Source organism: Fringilla coelebs (assembly GCF_963513975.1).
Source record: "Fringilla coelebs genome assembly, chromosome: 17".
Classification (NCBI taxonomy): domain Eukaryota; kingdom Metazoa; phylum Chordata; class Aves; order Passeriformes; family Fringillidae; genus Fringilla; species Fringilla coelebs.
Window position 1 is genome coordinate 8,996,927 of NC_140043.1, and position 20,188 is coordinate 9,017,114.

Here is a 20,188-nt window from a genome sequence, read left to right on the forward strand (position 1 = left end):
CTTTGCTGATCACAACTTGCTTTTCTCTGTTTACATAACTTTAAGCACGGGACTAAATGAAAATTGACACTGCAGTGTATCCTAGCTACAAGAAGGAAAGAGGAGGAGGATGAAAAGGATGGAGGACAAGACCTTTGGGTGAGAAGAATCTAAGAGAGTGAGGGCAGTGTCAGTCTGTGTCATGTAGCCTGTTATAAAACAGTCACTGACTTCTATTTTACCCCTATTTCACCACCTTTTTGCATCTTCTGAGCTGCTGCCATGGCTTGTTTGTGGGTTCCTCTGCACCTGACCCTCCCCAGCAACGCTGCAGCAGCAAAGCAAACGAGAGAAAACCAAACAGCTCAGGCAACTTGAACACAGCACAGCAACAGACTGACAAAAAGCAGCAAAGCCAAAAGTACTTGAATAACAAAACTGAGGGAAAAAACCCCAGTAGAGCCACTCAGAAATTGTGAATTGCCAGACAAGCTCCCTTGGAAATCCAAGAGTATAAGAGGCAGGTTCAGGGAAAAGCAATATCCATAAGGCAACACAGTGCCAGTGGTTTTTTCCCTCTATTTATAATGACAAGTTAACAGGGGCTGGGATAGAACAAAACATGGAAGATTTTCATAGGAAAAATCAGGACACTGTGCCAAGGATGGCTGCCCTGAACTCGAGTTAGCCATGAACTCACATTTGTAGGCACTTAAAACCTAGCAGGATCATTAACAAGCTAACAAGAACCACCAGCAAAAGGAACATAACCTGGATTCACTAAAGTGTTTCATTCTGAAGGATGAAAGGGCAAAGGCATTCAGACACTGAGTTGCCACAGCTAAAAAAATCTAACAAAAGATGCTGCGATGCACACTACCCTACCTTTTCCATACCAGCACAAATGCTGCTACATCAAAGTGGTCTCCATCCTATTGCCAGTCTGCCTGTCTTGTGCTCTCCCCTCTGTTCAAAAAGCACAGTAATTTCCTCAGTGCTACAACATCCCCCCAAAAACCAGACTGGAACAAACACTGTACAGCTCAGCTCAAGAATTTCCTTTGTCCCTCTGCACAGACTCATTGAACCCCTGAGCTCCATGATCAGCCCACTGCTCTTTGGAAATCAGCAGTTTCAAGGCAGCAAGGCAACTTTAGAGTGTGGGATCTGCAAGGACATCTCGACTCGTGACTGTTTCTCATTCACCAGGGTTTGAGGAGATACACTATGGGTAATCCTGATTTGGCAGTTCATGCCAACCTTGAACTCTGCACTGGTTTTGCTTTGGTTGGCAGCACACAGGGACAAACCTGTTTACGCCTTCTCTCTGAAACGAACTGACAAGCTTCAAATCCACTTTTATGCTGGTTGTATCACGTATTTCAGCAGAGAGGAGCATGGTTTCATCACACGGCAGATCTGCTCTACTTTTTCCACAGCAAGATGCGTCGTCACCTGAACAAATCCTTTCACCAGATCTTTCTGGGGAACTGATGATGAATACAAATTTGAGGAACTACAAAGAGGCAAGCTGTGGAGAGCTTTTGAATGTTTACGAGCTGATCCAGATCTGTGGCATTCAGAAACTGCGTAAAACCACCTTCACTTCTTCCAACTTCCCATGCTACAAACAGTTTGCATAAACTGCTTCATAGATGTTAAATTTACCTAAGAAAGCACCTCTGCCAGCACCTTTCTTCCAGCCCAGCTCACCCTCCCTGCAGCTCTGTTCCCAGGAGGACATGCAGTGAATCCCATCAAAGCAGAGGGAGAGCCCAGCCTGGCCATGGAGCGCACAGCCCATTTTGGCACGGTCACAGGAAAGGCTCCTGCCCGCTGCAGAGGGGCAGGGGAGCAGTCCTTCTCTCCTAAGCCCTGGCTTGTGGGCTCCCAGAAGAGCAGGCCTGCCCGTGCTGCCAGCAGTGAAGCCATGCAGACGGAGCTGGCACGGCTCCTGGTGGCCTTGGAGATGCGGCTCCTCGGCATCAGGCGGAGCTGGACCAGATCAGGCACGGAGGAGAACAGAGAGGGAACAAGAGATTCCAGAGGGCTCTTCTGCCTCTGAATCTCGTTACTGTTGACTCCTTTACTGTGATTAACTCCTTGACATCCTCCTCCTGTGACAAGTGGGGGAGGACAGGCTGAACTCAGTGATTAATTTATCAGTGAATTGCCTCCTTCCCTTTCAAACCTCGCCCCCACTGATGATCTTTATGATTTAGCACTACCTCATGAGGGGTTTACAGCCTGATACAGGTTTGGCAGTTGTCACTTCACCACTGAGAAACTCCATTTGGGACACTGTATGTTCCTTCAACAGACCTGGTGGCAATAGTTTGCAAGCTTCAGCTACCCCACAAGCTCTGCATGAGGAAAAGAAATCCTCTCCTCCTGAACCTCTTGCTCAAATGACAGTAATTAGGGAATCTCATCACTCTAGACCTGGAGAGGGAGGGGACTTTCATGGTAATTGGAGACATTATATGAAGCCACACTGTGCTTATAAAAAAAAGAAGAGTAAAACCACACACAGAGGAAACCAGCCCCCTTCTCCCAACCTGGCTGGCATTTCCTGAATAAACTGCCTTTTTTCAGGCACATCGTGTGCTTTTTAATACTGGAGACTACTGGAAGGACTCCTGCAGCCTGATTAAGTGTAATGCAGTGTAAAAAAATAGGAAGGAGGGGGAAAACCCTTGGAAAGGCAATCGAAGTGAAAAATCTATCAACAGCACAGGGGCTCCAGTGGAGCCAGGAGTCCTGTTCTGAACATGCTCTGACTTCCCAGTCGTTTGCTCTGCCGGACACTCCGGGGACCCCAGCACAGCAAACTACAATTTCTAGTAAATATATCCCAGGGACACAATTAGTTTTTCAGCTGGGGGCATGATAAATTGGTCATGCATAATTCAAGGCCAGCACAGGCTGAGTATAAACTGCTCGGTGGCGGATTCCAGCTCCCTGACAGGAGAATGCAAATGCGCTGCTGCCTGCACCTCCCTGCCTGCTCCCCTGCCCAAAGACCACTCCAGCCCTTCCTCTGTGCATCTCTGGGTGATTCTAATTTCACAGCCATGTATCCATCACTGTCCAGGGGCCTTTTGGGACCCAATGCACATTGTTATCACAACAAGTACCACTCTCTGCTCGATCTACTCTGTTTTTTCCATATGCAGACACAAGAGAATGGTTTTGGCACAGAAAGAGGCCGAGGGACTGTGTGGTCTATTGTCAGCACTAGATGGCCTGGGGCAAGTAATTTCCAATCTGCTTCAGTGTTCCCATCTACACAATGGAGATAATTCCAACCACGCAACTGCAGAGTTAGGGAGACACGCTCAGTTTGGAGGCTGATAAAGGTCTGAGAGATCCTGAGGATGTGCAGCCTCACAAACAACAGTGCCGAGTTCTCTGAGCTTGTTTCAGGTATCTAAATAAATACATCTGCCTGCTCAAAGCAGGAACACAGGAGAACTTGCTTCACGGAAGCTGGCTTAGTGATACATGAAGTGAAAACTCCAAAGAAACTTTGGGAGGCCTTCAGAATGATGTCCTCAAATTTATCACTGCATTCCAGTGCACACTGGAAAATTCTGCTAGAAAAATGATTACACATACATTCTCAGATACAGCTACGTAACTGAAGGCTGACAGACACATTTCACCAGCTGCAGTTTTCCCATCTACCAAAATCATGAAACCACTTCTCTGGATTCATTGCCATTTTCTGGCATTTTAAGTCCAGCTTGTGGAAAATATTCTCAAAAAGCAGGGTTGAAATGGAACAGGGCATTAATAAAGAAAAATTTTGTTTAATTTTGGCTGTGTGTCTGCAGATACAAAAGCCCTTTAGTTTCATAGTCAGTTGCACATACCCAAAGAGGTGAGTTTGATTTATCTAATAGTGAAAATAATCCAGGTCTGTCTGTTTATTTTAACAGAAATACTCTTTAGGTTTTTTTCTGAGCATGACTCTCTTGCATAGAGCTGGGTTTTCCTTGAATGAGAGAAATAAAATGCAAGCAGAGATACAGAGGGTACAAATCCATGGAGCATAAACATTAACCATGGTTAAGAGTGAACATCCTCGTGAACTTCAGTCACACTATTCTGCCAGTATCAAAGTAACCCTATTATTGAGACCAGGAAAAAACCAAACAGTAACAGTAAGGATACCTTGTTCTTCCAATTTATTTTTAAACAAGCACTTCTTATCCAAGGACCCTTTTGGCAAGACCACCACAGAGGCAATCTCAGTGCTCAGTTCACTGCAACCCTGCTTTGAAAGGGCTTGTGCCCTCTGTCATCCTCTTGTAAGAGATGCTCTCTGAGCTCTGGTGACCAAGCAACATGCCACCTCCTGACATCCTTTGTGGAGAGGGTAAGAAGTCTAATGCAGCTGAACATTTCACTCAGTTTTTCCCTTCCTAACTAAACCAGTGTGCACATATACACACATAATTATCTGAAAAGCTATTACAAAAGTAGGTTGGCCAGACTAAATTTTATTTTGGACTAGATTAACTAAATTAGTGCTTCAGAAATAAATCACATATTTTACTGAATTTCCAGAGTTTTGATTCAGCAAGCCTGTCTTGTCTGGACACCTTAAGCCCAGAAAGAGATCCTTCAGTGACAAACCATTTATGAGGCTGAATTACAGGACAAGGGCAGGACTGAATGTGAAGACTGGATTTTGGTCCCAGAAGGTTTTTTAGTCACTAAGAATATGAAGCTCTGACAGCTTCTGATGTTTGCCAGCAGACTTTTGAGGAGCTGGTGAGTGCAACAATTTCACCAACAATTTCAAGTGATGCCAAACTAAATTCTGGGCTGGAGTTTAAGCCATTACAGAGCAGGAGCTCAGGGTGAACTGAAGGATCAAATCCCTCACTCTTGGTAAGAAAAACACTTCCTGCAAGACACCAAGCCCTTCCTTTCCCAATTAAACAAAAAAATATACAAACCTTTTAAAATTTAAATAGTGTTTCAAAGGTCAGCTCTGTTCACATCAGCCCACAGGGATTACATTAACAAAAAACTCCACTATGAACAAATTTTTTTTACTTAGTGAAAACAGCAAGAACAAAATAGTGCTAATGAGGATTGTTCTTTTTACACACATTGGTAGGCTTTTTATCTTCACACACCAAAGTCTTTTCCATCAAAATTTCCTGGCACACATGGCACACTAATTGTTGTCCCAGCTATAAGGGCTGTGCATCTCACAGCAACTCATTGAAACACAGAATGGTTTGGGTTGGAAGGGACTTGAAAGCCCATTTAGTTCCAACCCCTTTGCCATGGGCAGGGACATCTTCCACTAGACCACACTGTTCCAAGCCCCATCCAGCCTGGCTTTGAACACTTAATTCCACCTGTAGAAAAAATGTGTGCTCTCAGCTGGGCAAGGTAAAAAGAGCAAGGAGGAAGCTTCGAGATGCCACAGCAACACAACACTCCTCTGGGATAACCACTGCAGAAGAGTGTCCATAAATATATATGGTAATCCAGGGAGCAGCAATACCTGTGTAGTCACCATCCTGCAGACAGAATTCTGCATTTCATTTACACAGCTCATATCTACAACACACAGTAAGCGGAGCCTCCCAGGCATTTACAAGGCTAGAAAATTAAAACTGCAGTTTGGTCCGAAATACTAAAGAACCCTTGGTAGTTTCATGGAGCCAAGAGCCTCTGAGAGAGGCTGAACCAGCAATTCCTTCCTGAGCTTCCACTGGAAAAAGATTAGAAGAACATTACATATAATATACCCATATGCTTTGTTTTGCTTGCTTTTTGTTTTGCCTTTTAAGAAACTTCCCCTCCAGAATATTAAAAGTAACAAATTTTAAAATTTTTTAACAAACACTAACCTCAGATCATTAGCCAACCTGGCAACAGACCAGAGAAAATTTATAGCCGACGTGCAACATCAGCTTTCATCCAGAAATGCTAATTTCAGTAAAATGAATAGTGTGTGGGCTTTTCATACTGCTTTGCATTTGGCTCCTCACAGCCCTGTTTAAAGCCTGGGAACCGGCCATATAGTTAAACTGCACAGATGTTCAACAATCTGTACTTGTGTTAATTACCCTAATGTGAGCAGAAACTCAACAGATCCCTGCTAATGAAGGAGAAAGTTTTCCAGTGTGACTACCGTATGTTTCATTGTCACTGTATTACCAAGCTTCTCCCCCTCCTTCCCCTGCCCCCCCAGCTCCCATTCTCTGCAGCTCCTTTGCATTCACATCACCCTCCTACCTCAGCATGCATGAATTGGACCAACTAATGACTGTGTATTCGCAACATGGCAGACACCATTAGGCTGATCGGAGGTGCGGCTGCTGAATTTTAACAGGCGCTTTTAAACAAGGTAAGAAAAACAGATTCATCACGCTCCCCCCACTCTCTCATCCCCACCCATCTGCCATTCTTCTGCCCTTGCCACGGCTCAGAAACACTCACGAAGCGCAAACACGCTTCCCCCTCCATAAAACACGGCGGGCGTAAAAAGCAATGCAAATAGATGTTGCTGGGCAATTACTGGGGGTGGGAGCCCGGAGCTGGGTGCATCTGGGAGGCCAGGCTGACGAGGAGGAAGGCTGGCAGCAGGGACTGGAGGGAGCAGCAGAAGGAGCCCAGCGGCTGCTCCTGCCAGGGAGGGAGAGCAGCAAGGAGAATGTTCATCTGCGCCCAGGAGGTAAGGCAGGGCTCTAAAGGGCAGGATGGGAAGGGTAAGGCAACGCTCAAGTGATCAGTGCTGCCAGCAGCAATGAGCCAATACTGCTGTGCAACTTAACCCAGCATTCAAACGTACTCGACCTCCGAAGAACTGCCTTTCCCACTGAGGTTCTCACTTTCTCCTCCAGCGTCTGTCTGCTCCGCTCCCTGCTGCCAATCATCACCTCCAGCCACCTCTCTCAAAGCAATCTGCTCAGCAAGCAGCAGGCAAAGGGGGCTGGGGAAGGGCAACTGACTTGTCCCAGTGAGCCCCAGGTGACCCCTGAATGATACCAGCCCTGGCCTGAGCAGGGGTTGGCATCTCCCAGGTGCCACCACTTCACAGCCAGGCCAGCAAATTGTGTTACAATGACCCCCACGGGAACAAATGTACTCGCCGTGCTTGACTTGACTGGCAGACTCCCACCACAGAGGAGGGGGGCAGGCAGTCAACTTTGCTCATTTATTAGATCCACCCTGCTAGGTCAGCCTCTTTGTTGTGCACAGAGCCAACGACTGCAGGCTCGGAGATGGGGCAGCAGCTGCCATCCAGAGAGCTCAGCATGTTTCACCCACGCCGTTCCAGCCCTCTGCTCAGGACGGGGCACTCGCTGCCAGCTCTCCACCCCACAGAGCTCCAGCTCCTCTCTAAAACCTTGTTCTTCGTGAATTGAGGAGACGGAGGAGAAACGGCGCACAAAAAGGTGGGGAGGGGATCCAGCATCACCCAGAAAGAGGTGAAAATTATTTAGAGAGCACTTGGCTCCTTTCTCCTACCTCTTCATCATTAGCACTGGAAGCAACACAGCTGTCTAATGGCAACTTCAGACACCCATGGGCCAGCAAAGCGACATTTTCCACACTTAAATAACACTGAGCTGATTTAATTACTGCACTTAATAGTAACAAAAGATGTCTCAATTTAATCTTCAAATGGCCCTCCAAGATCAAAACACAGCTGGCTGGATAACAAGATGGCCTAGGCCAGCAAACAAGTAGGTCCAATTTGTTCAAGAGCTGCATCCACTCCTGGGTATGAAAGGCCAAGGAACACTTGTGTGTCGAACGAATCAAAGGAAGCAGAGCTCCCATCGCCCCCTCCCTCCCTCCCCGACTTCTGCTACACAGAGGAAAAATAAAAAGGCAGCTGATTCACGGGCAAAGAAATGCAACATGATAAAAGAACAAATGATTATGTTTGGGAGAGGAAGAAAAGAAGGAAGAATCAAGATTTAACAGGTTTTGCTTTTATAATCCTTCAAGATGATTAGGAATGAATGAATCAGATTAAAATCACATGGAGACAAAGGGAGGTCTCTAACTCTTTTGTTTTTCTTTCCATACTGGACAGAAGGAGATGGCTCATTAAGGAAAGCCCTCAAGACAAAGCTACAGTGAGGAACAACCAATCTTCTTTTTTGAACAAGAAAAGTAGGGAAAAATTAACCATTTACTTCTAATATTCTCTGATGGTCCATACTGGGCTGTGATTGTTACTTTTTGCAAACTATTCTAAGAAATATCCCTCTCTTGGGCAGCTTTCAATGCATACTCCTGCTGAGACAAGGGCCAGGCCTCTCCAGGCACCTCCCAGAAATTTTCAAGCTTTTTTGCACGTTCCATTACAGCTAAACACAGAAAGGTTACGGCCAATCTTTCTGCCACTGCAACATTTCTGTGATCCTGAGTGGCAGGGAAGTCTAAATAAGCTCTCATCATACACCTGGGATGTAGCTTTGCAACACCCCCTTCCAGCTACTGAGAGCAACACCACTGGTACACAGCTCACATTTTGGACCTAATTTTAGCACTAATTAAAAACAAGTTTGCTATAAACCAGGCTGTTGAGCTTTGTGGGGGTACTCTGGATGACCAACAGACTGTGGGATATTGTTGCTGAAAGCTTAGAAAGTTTTCTCTAGCAATTTTTCCTTAACTTTTTCTCTTGATGGAGAACTAGGATGAGGCAACTAAAGTGTAACAATTTTCTTGGAGCCCTGGATCATGTTTCTGGGGAATATGGTTTCCTTGGGTTTTGCTTTTCATTAAATACAGAGCTTATTTCATTAACAGCAGTTCTTGAGCAACAGATGATGTCATTGGCCACTGCACCATGAATGTGGAAGATGGGATATGGGGAAATTCCCTCCAGCTCTGGTAACTCCCCCCTCCTCTTGCTGGACTGTGACATGACAGAGGAAGATAACACCCATTTTACAGCAATCAGAGCCAGACAAACCACTGGTTTGCTCGAACACCCTGGCAGGGATGAGACATCTGATCAGAGTCACTGATGCAGAAGGGGCTGGGAGAGGTCCTGTGGCTCTGTCTCCTCCTCAACAGGGCTAAATCTATGTTCAGTCGGGTTTTAAAGGGCCTGGGTTATCTGAGTCTGCATGCAAAAAATTTCAGACTAACTCCCTCACTGTTTATTTAACTACCTTTCTTTCCCAGTGACTTTGACCCTGGACAGCCCTGTATTTTCAAGACCCCGTTATTTTGCAATAAACTACTGAAGAAATATTCATTGCTTCAATTTACAACCTCCCTACTGATCTCTGTTCGAACCTTCATACTTCAAACTAGCTGGGTTCAGACACCTGAATGGCAAGTACGAGTAAAATTTCTCATCTCTCTGCCCAATTGGTTTCATTTAAGCATGACTGAATCTCATCTTAAAGCCACTTTCCCAATCAGTTTAAGTTCTAGATCAGTAGCAAGAGATCTCGAGGAGGCACTCGCTGCTCAAGCTTGAGCAAGTGCATGTTTCCAGTTTGCATGTTTGTTTAAGTAAGTGACAAAGATGGAGGGACCAAAAGCAATTCCCTTAACTAGAATTCACAAGTGCAACCAAGTAGAAAATCTCCCGCCTGCCCGTGAGGAGGGAGTCAGAGCTTCTCAAAGGCTGAAAGACGGCTCCGCTCAATGCCCGGCACAAAGCGCCAAGCGCGGAATCCTGACCCCGCTGGAGTCAGCAGCGAAATTCCCAGAGATTTCCTCAGGGCCAGGATGCTCAAACCTGTTCAGACAATTCACAAACCACCATTTCAAGGGCACACCTTCGCACGAGATTCCCAAGGGCCTTTTGAGTTTTGACTTAAATGCTTGGATTATTTTTACAATTCCAGTTATGGGTTCTTTGTTCGCAGGGAGTTAAGCAATACAAAGAACACAGCGAGAGAACAATGAAGGCATTACCATGCATGATTTGTCTTAAAAAAAATTCTTCTTCTTTTCATGAAGTTATAGATCCAATTTCAGTCTTTATTATCACTTTGCCATGTGAGAAAGTGGTTCTTAATTTTAATAAAGGAAGGGAGCTTCATATTTCAACAAGAGCTTAAATGCTTCCTGCAATACAGGAGGTGGAAAGCTCTTTTGCTAACAGTTACCGCAGGCCAGATTTATGGAGGGAAAGGGAAATAATCTGCCTACCCCAAGTAAATAAACCCTGTCTAGGACATACCTAACAGTGGGCAGTAGCCCAAAGACATCTTGTCCGATGAGATCATTTCTGCCCCCTCCATTTTAAGGGAAATTAAGAGCTTGCTCTGCCAAGCACATATTAACATTTCACTTATCGCTAAACTCGGGGTCCAAGCAAGTACATATGCTACTGCAGACTGTGGTGCACAACTGGGCTGATAAAGATCTTTCCACCATGTTAACCCATCTGGAGAAAGAACCATATATGCAGCTTTCACTGAGATTAATAGATAATTATCTTCCTCAAATCTACTTTGCCCTCAGAAAGGAGCCTGCAGTATATCTAAGGAGGTTCTCATCTAAAACTTAAATGTATTCTATTTCATGTGAAGAATGACAAGTTTAACCCAATTCACAAAGGCTTGTGTAGTTTACCTTTGAAAAAATGCTGCTAGTGGCCCACTGTTCCACTGCATGCTACCATAGCAATTTTAAATCAGAAATGCTAGTTGGGTTTGGCCAGCCAAACCTTCAGAGCTATTCCAGTTTGAAATCTACTATGGAAATTTCTTTCTCCCCAAACATGACCAATAGCCCTATTATTTTACAGCCTTTCCCATCAGACCCTGTTTACGTTAGCACTGGAGCCATAATACCAAAATCCGTCTTTAAATATGGTCCTCACTGGTAAAAAGTAAATATAGCTTTGCAAAATTGTTTTTAAATTTTGTTCCATCTCTGATCTGGCAAACTAAATGAAGCCAGTTGTAACCTCAGTACCAAAAATCTGGTTTAAACACAGCCCATGCTGGAAGTGAAATAAAAATTTGATGCAACACACATTACTTAGATGATCTATGACTCAACTTGGGCCGTGACCAAAAGACCTGACCTGGGCTGCAGCTACACGTTCATCCAAACCAACAGGACTGTGGACAGTGCCAATACTCCCATTTTCCACTCGAGAACCTCCAGATGCACAGCCAGGTGAGGTGCCTTGCCCATCAAGGGCATGCTGGAGAGGAGCACACAGCACAGATGGGTGACCTGGCCACGGGGACACCCCATCTGGGTGCTTTTCATACTGCATCAGCACAGAGGGGCAATATGGTATTTGTTTCATGTGTTATTCATTATTAATTCCACACTCTGAATCTCTGTACAAGGGGAAAAGCAAACCCTAAGAAACTGGGCCATGTATGGAACACAGTCCTACTCAGAGAGGACTAACAAGAAAGTCAGTAAGACACCTCCTAGCAAATTTCAAGCCAGAGCCAAAGAGAGGAATGGAGAAAAAGCAGCAACAACTAGCATTTTTATCTTCCAACCTGCTTGCATACAACTCCCAGCAAAGGGATTTAGCTGTGATAAAAAGGGCTGCAAGACACCAAAGGGAGATATGGTGGTTTACGATTCTTTCCAGGTAGCTGAGTACGAAATCCCTGCCCCTTCTTCTCCTGGGGCCATTCATCTTCCCCAGGTGATGGAAAGCCAATCTCCCAGCAGGTGGGCCTGCTCTCACAGACCTTAATGCCTAATTGCCACAAATCAATTCCAACCTTGATGCTCAGGCTGCTGCTACCCCATCCCCATTTCCAACCCTTTCTCCTCACACTGACTGCAGCCTGGGATCCTCTCGTGTTACTAAATCCACCTTTGGACGCAGCACCCAGGAAAAGCAAAGCTCCAGACACTGCTGACTGTGTCCAGTGCCGTGAGCTGACCTTACACAAGAACAGTCTCAAAAAAAAAAAAAAAATCTCTGTGTCCCTGTGCACGTGTGCACACACACATGCCTTCTATTTTATTTTTTTGTTCAACTGGAATTAATCAGGAATGATAAACACTGTTTGTTTCCTGAAAGCAGCAGTGGGGGGATGAAATACGCCTCTTAAGCTTATCAGCTTCAGCACCACTGAAGAGAAAGCTGGCTTCTAAGCCCAGGGATAATGGGCTGTCCTTTCAGGAAGGTATCAGAGGTCTCAGGAGAGGGAGGCAGCACAATGGTGTGACCTTCAGCTAATAAAGCCCACCCTAGAGTCCAAAGAAGCTTGGGGAATATTGACAAAAGTTCATATTTACAACAGCCTGGACCCTTTCCAGATACCATTACCAGTCTAGAGAGCAGCAGCCTCTGTATGTACACTCACACAGGCTTTTATTCTGCCTCCTCCTTTCTTTCTTTGTTCCCATGCTGGCAAAAAAAAAAAAAAATTAGTCAGAAGATGGCAATTCTTCTGCTAACAAGGCTCCAGCAGCATCCTTCTTAAAGAAGAGAATTATTTAAAACTTCAGTTTCAACCTCAGCCCTACCCTCTACTTGAAGGAAACTCAAGGCCTCTTGCAAGGATTCTTGGTGCATCATCATGCTCATCAGGAAGAAAGCATATGTGTTTTTGTGGAAAATCTGCTGATTTATTTATAATTCTTTAAACAAAAAGGCAGCCAACATATTGTAAAATGAGAATGTTGTAGGGTTTTTCTTCAAATAGGCACTGGCAATCAATGCAGCCCGTCAGAAATACACGCCCAAAGCATTTTCAGGCAGAAACTGATCCCCCCCAGTCTGCCTTGTGGTTGGCAAAATGACGTTCAGCCCATAACTAGAGTGCACAGGCATGACTGGAATACAAATAACAATAATATTTTAAAAATTGTTCATACAGTGAAAAAAGCCCATTTCAAAACATAAGAACTGTTTGAAGCTGGAGTTTCATTTTTCTGCCTCCTAAAATAGTTCCAAAACAAATATATAAAAAAAAAGGTTTGGAGGAAATCTGTTTTCAAGGGTAATTTCACTGAAATCAATATTAAATCTCAAAACATTTAATGGAAATAACATCTTCAGTGACAGAACTATTCTGACCGCACTTTCCAGTCCAGCTATATGCCAGGCTGCCATTTTTATTTATCTGCTTCATAATTCATCTTTGCCATCCTGAAACTAATCCTGTTAGGGATCAAAAGGGATCCAAAAACTGGAACAGGTTAGAACTTACCCCAATAACATCTTCTAAAAGATGCCTCTGTATCGTGGTGGTCTCGTTTGCCATGCCAGTATTTGACAGGCAGGAAGAGGGCTGAACAAACATCTCTGAAGACCACACACTTCTCACTTTTGCAGCTTTTTTCCCCAATGAAGAACATGCTCCCACCAAGTGCTACAGTTACATCAGCCACACAGGCTCACAAGCAGTTTTCCAATTTCCCAGAGTTATGGCCAAGCAGGCATTTTATCCTTTCTCCTTAATCCCATCCAACCATATTTGCTATCAGGAGAGTTCAGGTGATGGATTGCAGCCTGTCTGAATCCAAAGTAGTCAAATTAGCTATTAATGTTGTGCTTAATGTGCTCACACAAACAAGGTCATTGGTTGCATCGAGACTAATAGAAGATGACACACACTGGGACTGCACAGCCCAGGGGGCTGCAAACAGGATGAAAAAGTCTTTGGTTTATTGCCACTACTTCAAAATCAAGCCTGATGCTACAGACATCCTGCCCGTGCTCAGCAGTGCAGCTGGGATCCACTCACAGCACAAACCCAGGGCAGGAGCACTCGGTCCTCCATCACCTCAGACAGAGGTGCTGTTGGCTCAGCTGCAGCCACATTTTGATCCCTGTCAATATTAACCATCCTTCCTCCTGGCCCCCAAACACTGCTCCAAATTACATTCACCCTCCCCCTTGAGATGAGCTGACAAAATCCATCAGCAGCGAGCAGCACCGACCTCAGGAAGTGGTGTGACATACCCAAAGAAAAACAGAAAGAGTTAACAGTGCCATCAAAAAGATGAAGCCATGTTCATCTTGGAAAAATACCAGCTAATTCACCTGTGGGGAAATACTCCTCAGAACAAGTAGGAAAAGTGAAAGGTATTGGGCTCCTCCAGCAGCAACCTGGAGCCCACTAGGGCAAAACACCCATTACCAGCCCACCTGAGGGCACAGGGACACAGAGGAGACTGCTCAAGCAAAGTAAAACACCATTTTCTATGAAGAAGAGAAGGTGCTACACATGATACCATGAAACACTTGGAATCAGTTTCTATTTCTCTACACACGATTTCAAAGATGAGAGGTGACATCTCCTGGCTGCCACCAGAGCCCTCTCTCAGGGCTTTTCATTGCCTAAACCTCTACACCAGCACTGTTTTAATAACTATAACAGTGAGTTCCTATTGAGAAGCTCCAGAAACAACTATGTCTGGTAGTAATCATTATACCTGTTTTCCATGGCAGAACCCCCTGGCTCTCAGGAAACCATGGGATATTAAGTGTATCCCAGAGAAACAGACAGATCCAGGACACGTCTTCTGCTGCAGTGGATGGGCAGCTGCTCTGAACTGCTGCCCTCTCTACTTCCAAACCACAAATGCTCAGAAAATGCCTTGCTTTTAGGGTATAATTTTAATAATGAATATTGGAGTTATAAGGCTGAAAAAGCAAGCTCCATTCTGAGAGGGTGTAATAATCCCACCTGTGCCTGTTCCCAGCACGCTCTCCTTGAAGCACAAAAATGGGAAGCATAAATGGCCTGCTTGTGATGCTACATTATATGGCACAAGGCTTTGTCTTCCTTGAGTGAAGAGGTGAAAGACAAAAAAAGAAAAAAAACAGGGCTTGAAACAGCAAAGAATTAAGCCTTAATATCAGCCAAGCTGGTGACTGGATCTCGGTAGCCTGTTTCCCTCTGAATTTCTCCTTGCTGCTGTGACGTGCTCACACTTAAAATTTTCCCCTGAGCAACTGCCTGACTAAAATACAGCACACCCTTACCATAAAGCCCTTTGTTAAAACATCTTTGCCATAAAGCTGCAAAACCTTGGCTCCCAAGTACATTAAATCGTTATAAACCTGCCTTCGTTTTAACCGCGCAGTATTTCAAAACACAAAGCGCTTCTTCTGAGAGACAGCACTTTAATGAGGAGAGGGGTAAAATATATAAACCAAACCTCATTATAGCATAATTTCCAGGAGACAAGCATGCTGTTATAAAAGGAATCCATGGCAATAGCATTTCACATAGCTTGAAGATTTAATACTTTTAAACAGCCACCGCTACTTTCAGCCTTTGGTGGTGTTTTGTTTTGAACGCAAGAGAAACAACCAAAATTATGGGTCCGCTGTCAGCTATGTATTTTATATTCTGTAAATTGTTGCAAATGGTGAATTCAACTCTAAGGCACACTCAAAAAATGTAACTGAGTCAGTAAGAGACTCACTACAAGTTACTGTGTATACTTTTTCCTTTAAACTTCTGCATTCTTAAAGGTTGTTGCTTTAAACACCATGATGCATACCCATGGACAGGGTAAATTACCCAAACCAGATCCAATCCATACTGGATTGAAAGTATTTATAATGACACAGTTTGCTCATGTGTTTAACAGTGAAGCCAAAGAAACCTATCACAGTACAAGAAAAATCTGGAGTATTAACAGACAAATGAAAGTAATGGATATAACGCCATTTAATACCACCTGTCAGATAAATCAGGGTAACTGGCACATCAAAGGGACTGCAATTAGTTTCCAAAAATGAGAATACTCATTTTTCTTGAAATCTGAAACTTGATTGCTTTCTACAAAATGACAAGTGGATCAGCCTCCCTCAGCCAACGAGAAAAATGTTACTGGAGAAAACTGTTCTTCCTAAGAACAAATTATCTATCAAAGGAGCCTCCTGAATTACACTGGTCTACAAGACTTTTAAACTTAATCTAATAAGAATTGCCATTATTGATTACAGTTCTTCCGCATTAGTCTTCCAGTTGTAACTTCTGAAATGAAAGCTTAGCAATGATTAGGTATTTACTACAGTCAGTAGAGAAAAATAGTGAAGAAAAAGATGACTGTAAAGGCCATCAAAGGAACAATGTACCTCCTTTTTTTTTTTTTTTTTTTGAGAGAAGGAAAAGAAAACAAGCAAAAAACTCCAACCCCCGCCCCCCAAATAATCCCATCCCAAACCCAACAACAAGCAAGGGGAGATGCACTTCATGGCAGCTTTGACTTAAAGCACATGTAACACTGATTGATGGATACTGAAAGCAGAGACACCTGTGGAAAATTAAAACCCAAGCAAGCACCAAAATTGGGACAGGTTTTTTTATGTTTCTGGCTCCTACTTTAGAAAACTACTCAAGAAGGATCAGAATTTCAGGAAATGATAATTCTAGCTACTGTCACAGATCTGGGTCAACAGCAGGGTAAAAGTTGACCTGTAATTGATGCCTATAACCTGGTTAGGATAAGCATTTCCTCTTATCTCTTTGCTGCGGCTTATGACGAATGATGTTCTGGACTGAAGGGTGCTTATGCTCCCTGATTACCAGAAGGTTCAACACTTACTACATGGCTACAGAGATGGAGTGGCACTTCTGACTGCAGCTCTCAGAGAGGCATCTGAACAGAACACAACACACCAACCCTTTTCCTAAATCCAACATCAATGATTTTTCCACTGAAGTCCTGTTTCTGAGGTACTTCTTACAATTTTCATTTTTACTGATGTGACTCTTGTTTCCAGGTTTAGAGCAAAAGGATAATAGATTCCTCCTTCACCATCATCACTCTCTTGTAAATCACTAGAGATGTCTGCAGCTCTTACCAACTTTAGCATGGCAGAAGACAGCAGGCTGGACAAGTCTGAGGCAGCATGTCAGGACACAAATGGTAACAGGATGTTTGGTGTTAAGGTAACCCAGCCTAGCACGTGCCTTCCCCTAGCTCAACTTTAATATTTTTCTGCTTGGCTGTGCAACTAAACCTCGAGGAAGAAGACAGCTGCAAGCAACTGCACATGCTACTTCTGTTCTACAATCTTCCCACTTCCTCCATTGACAGCTGAGGGTTTGGGGTGCTAGAAACAAGAAGACTTATCACAAATGTGCAATGAGACCCTGAGCTAACGGGTTAGCTGACATGGAACTGTTAACAGTGAATTGGCTTGGAGACAGTGGGGAAAAAAAAAAGGGGGGGGAAAAAAAGGGAGACAGAGTGAGAGAGACAGAGACAGCAACCAATTCAGCTGCAAGAAATCAAGCTAAATCAGTCCCAAGTGCCCATGTTGGAGAGACTTGATCTCATACCTTGCTTGTTATCAAGGCACTCCTGATACGAGTCAGCTCCAGTTCCGTTGCGGTCTACAGACAAAACAAAAAGTTTCATTCATATCGAACATAAATATTAGAAACGTCTCAAATGGCAGCCCTGCTGGAGCAACACGTTAGGTGCAAACAGCACTGCTGCCTTCGGAGGCCACGCTGGCTGGCTGACAGAACCTGTGAGTGCTCACAGACAAGGTACAACAGACTGACACCAACCCACTGGGAGGAACGTAACTTCTTCCAGTCCTGGCAGGAGGGGCTCCCAGCCCTGCCCTGCCCGTCTGTCTGCACACTGCTGATGGCAAAGGGAAGGGGGTTACAGCTCCAGCTGCTCTGAGTTCCTTAAGCACATGGAGGATGGAATACTTGGAGTTAAATCCATCACTGCAGTGTTCTCCGTAGGCCCTATTAAAGCACTGGTTTGAACCAGCAGAACTCAAACTACAGTCTGGAACAGACTTCTCTGTGGCTGGTGGTGCTGTGGTCCTTCTTGGGTTTTGGCTGCTACATCACATTAAAGACAGCTGAAGATACAAGAGCACGCTTTCCAAACGCTACTGTTCCATGGATGCAATGTTACTGTAGGTACCACTGGGGTTATCTGACCCAGCAGCAGCAGAGGAGCTGGTCTGTGCCGTGAAAACAGAGAGAAGCTAAGACTCTGGTGCTCTTGTGTGCTCCACACAGAGAAGAAAACAGACAGCTCCCAAACACAAGTGTGGTCACATGTCTCACATCCAGCATGGATATCACCCAACAAAGCCCTTCATCTGCATTAGAGGTGCAGTTAGATCTCAGCACCTGTGTATAAAAATGTAACCTGCAGGTTAGCAGAATCAGGTTACAACGTGGTTTGACCTCAAATGCAAACCAAAGAATTTTCCATCACAGTTTCTGCTCCTGCTTTACAATTCAGTTCAATCACAAAAAATGCCTGGATGGTCCTTGAAAAAAAAAATTAAATACATCTGTAAACCCAGGTAAACGAATGCTCTTTCAGCAGCTTACATGCACCTTACACACCGTGTTACACATGAGGACTAAAGCCACTGAGCCCATGAGGTGTCTGCACAACCTCAAAAAGTGAGGTTTTCTACACCACACGTCTAAGAATGCACCTGGTGCTAAAATCAGTCCTGTGTATAATTACCAAAACACTGGATCAGGTCACCCATGGCACATGCTCCTACCATAGCAACCCCAATGGCACTGGAGACAGCTCCTCTCCTAGAACAGATCCAAGAGGTGACCACCATTAATGAAGGAGCCACTCCACCAGGCTGGCCAGCTATCCATAGCAGTATTTCAGCATCACCATCCAGGGAAGCAGCACAACAACATGTTAATTTCTTTCTAAATATGCTGTTTAGGGCCAGAAGTTTACAAATATTGTTCATAAGAGAAAAAAAAGACAGTTAGGAGAACCCTGCCACCCAGGCACCTACAAACAACTGCATTTCTATACCTCCAACAAGCACTGGTCCCTGAGTATGAGGGCTTGCTGGCACTGCCCCTGTGTGCCAAACACATTCCCTCATCAGCTGCCCCTCTTATCTTTGCTCAACCATCAACTGGTGATGGCTCCTTGAAGAGGAAGAGATCCAGATCCCAGTTAAAAGGCTTCACATTCAGCAATAGTATTTAATGAACAAAGAAGCAAAAATTGAAGTTGTCCCACTGTTTGTGTTGTGTAAATCGCAGATAATAGATCTCCCTAATCCTAATGAGGCCTTCCTATTAAAATCTTTATTAGCTTTCAGTTCTGCAGATTGCCCAAAGGCTCATCAGTTTCCCTATCTCTCAGTACCAAGATCTGCTTTAACTTTTACAAATAGCTCTAAGATATTTCTCAGCTTATCAGCATTGCCAAGCAGTCTGTCTTATCATTACTATTGCAGATAAAATAAATGAGCTCACGATGATATGAATAATGGCATTTTCTGTAGGCTGGTTTCCCATTACATTTTCAACAGATTGTAAACTTAAGCACAAAAGAGAGAAAAAATAAAAAAGAACACAGTATGTGTGTATGGGGGGTGAAGAGCGGCTTTTTTTTTTTCCTTGCCATTTTACCTTCAGTGCCTTAGAGCACAGGCTGCATTTTTAAGCTCACCTGATGAGAGCTAGTAATTAATTTTGAAAGGGAGCAGAAACACCTCAGCTCTGCTTTCTCTGAAGACCAAAACCCCAGTTACTTCTGGGATGTTTTTTCAGCTGCATTTATTGGAGAGAAGCAAGGGCTAAACCACGCTCTGCCTAATGAAGCCATCTTCATTAGCTCGCTCCTTTCCCTCGCAGCCTAGGAATACCAGTCAGATTGGGAATTGAAATCATGAAAAGCAACAGAACTGCATGTGAATTAAAAGCCTAAGCTACAAAGGTCTCCGACGGCTGCTGGGGGCTGATTAGCGGGAGGCGCGCGTGGCAGCGCTGCGGCACAGAGCGAATTTCGGATGGAGGCGAAGCGTCCGCGGGCGAGCCCGGAGCTCGCACGGCTCTGCCTTCCCCGACAGCCAGCAGGGAGGTCATGGCTCTGGCAACCATTTTCTGCCTGGTCCCTGCAGCAAGCACTACAGGGTTAAACGCTTTTCCGCTCTCCCCCCCCCCAAATTCCTCGCCCTGTCACTGTATCAAGGTTATCTATTATTGGCAGTGACAGGTGAAAATTAATCTCCTAATTATTTCTTGCTGCGTAATCTGCACTGGAGGAGTAACGTAAAAGGATTACAGTACACCCTCTACGGAAGGCTTTGCTAGAAAGCCAATCATCCAGGGAGATAGAGGGGATGTGGGAAAGAGATATTTATGACGGATTTCCAACCATTTTGAAGGTGGAATGCGCTGTAACTTTATAACCGACAGCTCTGGAGTGAGGATATTCTTGCAGGTATCTTAATAGCCTAAACACTTCTTATTGTTGATTCCTCCAGGAAAAAAACCCCTAAGAT

At 44.5% G+C, this 20,188-nt stretch overlaps 1 protein-coding gene across 7 annotated transcripts in view; it reads right to left on the bottom strand.

Annotated features, from left to right (window-relative positions):
* FBRSL1 (fibrosin like 1) overlaps nucleotides 1-20,188 on the bottom strand; it is a 499,458-nt gene that overhangs the window by 77,190 nt on the left and 402,080 nt on the right. For 5 of the 7 annotated variants that reach the window (XM_084216904.1, XM_084216903.1, XM_084216906.1 and 2 more), the window contains exon 6: nucleotides 17,223-17,276. The exons of the other annotated variants lie outside the window; for them this stretch is intronic. In XM_084216904.1, coding sequence (XP_084073030.1) covers nucleotides 17,223-17,276 — 54 coding nt within the window. The remainder of the gene's footprint in view (nucleotides 1-17,222; nucleotides 17,277-20,188) is intronic. 7 annotated transcript variants of the gene reach the window in all.